The sequence below is a fragment of the Cotesia glomerata genome, linkage group LG10 (assembly GCF_020080835.1).
Source record: "Cotesia glomerata isolate CgM1 linkage group LG10, MPM_Cglom_v2.3, whole genome shotgun sequence".
Taxonomy (NCBI): Eukaryota; Metazoa; Arthropoda; class Insecta; order Hymenoptera; family Braconidae; genus Cotesia; species Cotesia glomerata.
In genome coordinates this window covers 1336019-1342670 of record NC_058167.1, presented here as the reverse complement: position 1 = coordinate 1342670, position 6652 = coordinate 1336019, and the positions used below count along the sequence as shown (strand labels likewise).

Below are 6652 nucleotides of genomic sequence, written 5' to 3'. Positions count from 1 at the left end.
AATGCGTCGGCCCAAATGGATATTCCGTAAGTGAGCACCGATGTGACTACTGATGACAATAATAACCTCCTGCTCTGTTTTGGGCCTCCGACGTTCGGCATCAGTCGTGCGAGACTAGGCCTCACTACTGACGCTTTGGCACTGACATGTTCCACTTGCTGCTTGAAGTTGAGTCGGACATCAAGCATCACTCCCAAATATCGGATATAAGGTTGTGATGTGATTTCTTGTTCGCCGACTTTCAGCTTAATGGTCTCTACCACTTTTCTGCTGGTAATAAGTACTGCCTCAGTCTTGTGTTGCGCCAGTTGCAGGTTCACTGCGTCCATCCACCGGTTAACGCGCTCAAAAGTGAGATCGAACATATGATTAATCTCGTCAAGGTGTTTGGCAACGATCACTACGGCTACGTCATCTGCATATGCTACGAGTTTGACGTTTCTTGGCAGAGTTAGTCTTAATAGACCGTCATACATAATATTCCACAGGAGTGGGCCTAGAACTGAACCTTGTGGTACACCTTCAGTAATATCATACTCCCTCGGACCGTTCTTCGTGTCATACTTCAGGACCCTGTTTTCAAAGTAGCTTGCTACGATCTTAACAACCCCCCAGGGCTAACGTCTAGTTACCCGGGGGGGGGGGGGGTGTTATTAGTTTTGTATTTTGTAGACCGCGTTTTTTGTAGTTTGAGCCACGAATACCGTCGTGTATGAATAGATTGCTCTATTGTATTAGTTTATTGATTTTGAATCGCGTTATTAATTTTGAACCGCGAATATATGTGAAAAGAGTGTTCTATTGTATTTAGTTTATATTGTTTAAGTTGCTTATATTGTTTATATTGTTTATTTACATGATCAGGTCAATAAAGAGGTTTTTCTTATTTTGATTTATTAGTTAAAATGAAGTGTTTTGTTTATAATTTGTTATTTTTTTTACACGATCCCCGTTTAAGACCCTGGACTTCGGCGAGCAAATTTCGAGCCGGAGATCAATTAGATATTTTAATTTGAAAACGTGGACGTTACAACGTTTACGAGACATACTGGCATCACAAGCATGTGTTACTCTCCTCATCAGGTCCTTAGTCTGTTGTTCTGCACATCCAGTGTTGATCGGATCACCATCGAGGGCTATTAGCAATGCTTCTGGGTCAAAAGATTTCACCTTCCAACCAACGATGTTAGACTGATTGATTGGTCTCTTGAGGTTCTGGTCGTTTGATATTTCCCAGAATATCGCATGATGGTCGCTGGAAGTGTAGATGTCCAACATTTTCCAGTTGTAGTCGCCTCTAGCAAGGCTATTACTGACAAAAGTGAGGTCTACAATGGAGCTTGTGTCACCTTTGGTGTAGGTCAGCGTATCACCACTGTTGAGCGAAACTACATCTAGTGTAGTAAAGGCGTCTAGTAGTGCTTTCCCTCGTGCGTTGGTATGTTTGCTGCCCCAGTCAACTGCCCAGGAGTTGAAGTCTCCGGCTATCGCTACTGGATGGTATTGTTTCGCATCTTCGGTTAGTCGATCCAAGAAATCAGTGAAGTCAACAATGGAGAGGCTAGGTGGTGCGTAGCAGCTATAGAAGCGGATGCCCTCTACTGATACTGCTACAAAGCCGGCATTGCTGTTGTCGACTGCATTTTGAAAAGGGAGCTTGCCACATGACCAGATGACAGCTTTGGATGTGCTATCAGATTCCCAGGGTTGGGTATTCAGGTGTTTATATGGCTCTGCTATCAGTACCAAGTCAAGCTCTAATTCTCGCACGGATTGCATGAGCAGGTCATGCGCTGCCTCACAATGGTTGAGATTGAGCTGTAGTATTCTCATGGTTGTTTGTTCGTCAACTTCTGGAGTGCCTCCTGAAATACCGGGCACCTGTGGGTGCCGGCATGGTGAGCCACGTCCTTTGATCCTTGCTGCTCAGCACATATTGCACACTTGGCAAGATTTTTACAGTCAGCGATACGGTGCCCTTCTTGTCCACATCTGATGCAGAGTTTAGACCGGTCTACTTGGCTTTTACATTGGGACCCAACATGTCCGAAGTGCCAGCATTTAAAGCATTGGACTGGCCTTCTAGTTGCTCTTATTCGGCAATTGACCCAGCCAATCCTTATTTTGCCGCTTCCTTCCAGTAGCTGTTGTGCTGCAGCTGCTGGTAGTGTCACCGTAGCCGTTTGCGTACCTCTGTAGGCCTTACGGATCTTGATAGTCTCTAGTGGTATTTCGCAAGTTTCTCCGGTTTCCGTTTTCAGGGCAGTCTGAATGTGCTCCTTCATCGTGTCATCATCAATGTCTCGGATCTCGATGGTCTCCTGCGGTCCTTTGCAGATTACTTCGGCCTCTTTTTGAAGAATATCCATTAGACTGGGCCAAAAAAACTGACTATTTTTTTTTTCTATCGATACTGTGAAAATATCATTCATGATGATAAAAAAAAATTATTGTGCAAGTTTGAGTCCTTAATAATAATATTAAGGGGTGTATCGTTACGACTATTGATTTTTCAACAGTAATCGCATTTTTTACTCAAAATTCGTTAATTATCAATCTGAAAAATTTTAGCGATATGTATTCTTATAGGAAATTAAATTTCCTAAAAAAAAGTTATCTTTGTAAATTACTGTAAAACAAGCCGTTTCCTTGTAATCATGCCTTAAACAAAGATTTATTTTTTCAATTTTGCGTTTCAATTTTGGATTTTTGTAGCTACCAGAAATATCAATATTTTTACAATTTAAAATACTTATTTTCAAAGGAAATTTAATGCTCTACAAAAAAGGTCTCTTAACATTTTTGATTAAATTCACTCCTTTCAAAGTTATTCGACGTTGAAGTTAAATTCAAAAATAATTTATCGTTTTTTTCGCGTTACACATGATTTTTTCCTTTTGATTGAAAAATTTATGACTTTAATATTGAGAATAATTTTTTTTTGTTGGAAGACTAAATTTTTTTTATAAAATCATAATTTACCAATGTATTATTTTGCTTTTTAACGATTAATTATCGACATAAATTCATTTTTACTGTATTTAACTAACTTCAATAGTAAAATAAATTCGGTCCCTTTATTATAAATTATTTATTTGTATAGGGATATATTTTTTTCTATAAACTTACACTTTTAAACTTCCGTTTTTAGCCCTCTTGTTGTTTTGTCATTTTTAATGTCAACGAGAATTTAATTTTACTCTCCCTCCACGATTACATTTGTAAGTGTTTATTAGCGAAGTCGACCACCTGAAAATGACCTTGAAAGTTTCACGTTACAGCGCTGCGAGTTATCGTGAGCTTTTCCGTATTCTGTTACCGAAGCTGAAAACATAGCCTTCCTTTCTCCCACCACCTTGCTTCTATTATTGCGCTTTTCAAAAAAGGGAATACTATCCGTGTATAATAACTTTGATTTCCTTTGATCGGAAAATGACCTTGATTGTTATACGCTACAGCGCTGCCTTTCTTCACGCCAAAGCGCTGCGAGGTATCGTGAGCTTTTCCGTAATCTATTACTGAAGCTGAAAATATAGCCTTTCTTCACTCCCACCCCCTGCTTTTTATCATTGCATTGTTCAAAAAAATGAATACTCTTTGTGCATAATTACTTTGATTCTATTCTTCATTGTGCAAAGTAACTTAAACGTTGTCAACGCAAATTTGAGTTTTCATTAAGTATTTATTTGTTGTTTGGTATATAATTTTCTTCTTTATTTCTTTAGATTGTTTAATTGTAATTGATAGTTTGAATTTATTTATGGTATCTAATTGTTTCAGTATTACAAATTAAGCGTTTAGTTAATTCTGTGTTTGTGAATTGTTTCATTACGTTACTTTGTAACGTTTAAGTTCGATTTGATAAAAACTCGCCACTATGTCATTGGAGAAAACTTATTTAATCGGTGTTCCTATTGAGAAAATTAATAACCGTAAGCTTCCGACTGTCAAAGAAGTTTTATCATTATTTTTTATCAACATAAAGTTCTCAAATTAAAATTTATGATAGTGCTTCAAAACTGCTAGTGTCGTTCAAGACTGCTGGAATAATTTGCAGATTTCAACTTCTGGTTTTGCAACATTGTAAAGAAAATAATTAGTATTTTCAAAAAGTGGAAATATTTACTGTGCAATCGCAAAAATCACGTGCTCAAAACAAAGAGAAAATAGCTTTGAAAAAACTCGAACAATTATTTGACATCGCTGGGAAGAATAGTTTAAAAGGTTTCGATAGAAATAATAATATTGATTTTCAACTTCCAATGTCTTCAAATCTGCAAGAAAATAATAATAATATCTCAGACGAAAAACACGAAGAAATAATGGAAATAGAGGCGATAGGTACGTATTCATTAATAATAGTTTAATAAAGTCAAAATAACTATTTTGTACCGTGCTAATAATAAGTTACTATGTTCTAATGAATAAATACTTATCTAAATTATTATATTCAATAAATTTTTAAGTTTTACACAAAGTAAGAAAAAATTCTTCAATAAAGAATCAATTTTCTCAACTGATGAAAATATATCTAAGAAAACTAAAATAATTTGATTCAAATCGAATTGTTTTAGGCCAATGAAAGTATTTCACGCTCGAAAAATCTCAGATTTTCCTAAAATTTATATGGCTGATGATATAATCTTTTTCTGTACAATTAACTTAAATTATGTTAAGATTGACAATTTTTATAACTTATTTTTTGCATATTTTCTACACAAAAATAATATTTTAGTAGTTAATTGCCTTGCAAACTTACACAATTGTGTAATTTTTATCATACTCTTACAAAAATTAAGGAAGTAAGAAAAGAAATCCAAGTATTCGGAGGATTTCCAACAGGCTGTAACTTGTGAAAAATTATCGTACAGTAAATAAAAAAAAGGAAATTGCAGCAAATTTTGATTAGGCAATTGATTTTTAAAAAACTACGAAAAGCCCTTTTTGTTGCTTTTAAATTCATGTAATGATTAAAAAAATTTTTTCAAAAATCAATGGCTAATTCTTGTAGAAAATTCATCAAGTTTTCAAAACCCATCTTGAATTTTTCTTTACGATCATTGGTTTGCTGAGGTATTGATAATCAAAGACAGAATGGTGTTTCTTCATTAAAACGCCGATATCTCAGCGAGAAATGCTCAAATCGAGGTTTTCAAACTAACAAATCGAAGCTCAATGAGCAAGATATCCAGTCCATATAGAGATTAAATCAAAAAAATTTTTTCCAAATCCATAAGCTAAGAATAAAAACCAAAAAAAATTTCAAAAATTTTTATCTCGGTAGATTTCTTAAGATTAGGAATAAAAAAATTTTTGGAACTCAGATCCAAAAATAAAATACTGAGAGCTGCAATTTGCTTTTTTTTATTTGTTGTACGATAGTTTTTTTATAAGTTACAGACTGTTGAAAATACCCCAAATATTTTGATTTTTTTCTTGCTCCCTTATTTTTTGTAAGAAGTGTATTTTCTATTTAACAATGTCAAAATAATTTATATTTTTCAGAAGACACCTCTCGTGATTATAACAGTAATGATGATTGTGATGCTACAACATCTAGTCAGGAGTTGCAATCAAAGTCAGATTCATTTATGAGTCAAAATTCAAATGTGTCTAACTTTGAAACAGATTTTTTAACAGCAAAACGGACACCAAAAATTAATATTATGACGCCAGAATTAGCTGCTGCACTGGATCGTGGTAATGTAAGTAGCCGAAGCGCCACATATGTTTTGGCAGCTACTTTAAAATGTGTGGGATTCGATACTCGGAATGTAAATTTGAGTTATAAAACTATTCAACGACAGCGTATAATTCATCGGAAAGAAATTGCTAAAGGCTTAAAAGAAGACTTAAAATTCAATGACAATTATGTGGTCCATTGGGATGGTAAACTGCTAAGTGATATTGTTGGGACAGAAACAGTAGATAGGCTTCCGGTGATTTTAACATCGTCTGGCAGTGAACAGCTATTGGGTATTCCAAAATTAATTCAGGATCTGGGATTGAGCAAGCTTTTAGCTGTATACTCAACTATGGAGCAATGGGGTGTCAGTAATTACATAAAAGCGATATGCTTTGATACTGCAGCAACCAATACGGGTGAAATTTTAATTATTAGTCTTATTTACTTGAAAAAAGCTCAGATTTGAAAAAGTAGAGAAAAATTATACTTAAGATCTTTTTCACAATTATTTTTTCAATATTCAATTAAAAACCTCTAAAACCGACAAAGTTGATTTTTTTTTGCCAAAAATAAAGTTTTCTGTGGTCAGATGATAATATTTAAAAATAAACTTTATTACAAAAATTAACTCCACTGATTGTTATATTTTCAGAATTTATGGAAGTAATATAGTTCAAAATAAAAAATCACTTGATTTGCCATTCATGTTTCTAATCAAATCTTTATCTTTCTAATCTATAGGAATTCATCATGGCGCTGGCGTAGAGGCTTGAGAAAATTCGAGGAAAGCGAAAGCTTATATGGTTACCCTGTCGTCATCATGTAATTGAACTTGTCATAAAGGCGTTTTTGAAGCTTACTGGCCAGTACAATCAGGTCCGGAAACGTTCCATTTTCTTTTAATCGATTCTAAAATCGGTTGGAATAAAATTCAACACATGATCCCAATATAACGCTGGCATCAAC

The 6652-nt window shown here is 34.7% G+C and overlaps 1 protein-coding gene across 1 annotated transcript; it reads left to right on the top strand.

Annotated features, from left to right (window-relative positions):
* The first annotated feature begins 4183 nt into the window (after positions 1-4183).
* On the top strand, positions 4184-6009 carry LOC123272889. Its single transcript, XM_044739905.1, has 3 exons — positions 4184-4341; positions 5506-5953; positions 5997-6009. The coding sequence occupies exons 1-3, from the start codon at positions 4263-4265 to the stop codon at positions 6007-6009; spliced, it is 540 nt and encodes a 179-aa protein (XP_044595840.1). The 5' UTR covers positions 4184-4262.
* Positions 6010-6652: the final 643 nt, after the last annotated feature.

Excerpts from the sequence above, each read along its gene's own strand:
- LOC123272889 (XM_044739905.1), top strand. The coding sequence starts at position 4,263 with ATGTCTTCAAATCTGCAAGAAAATAATAATAATATCTCAGACGAAAAA. Across the intron at positions 4,342-5,505 it reads AATGGAAATAGAGGCGATAG|AAGACACCTCTCGTGATTAT; the intron begins GTACGTATTCAT and ends TATATTTTTCAG.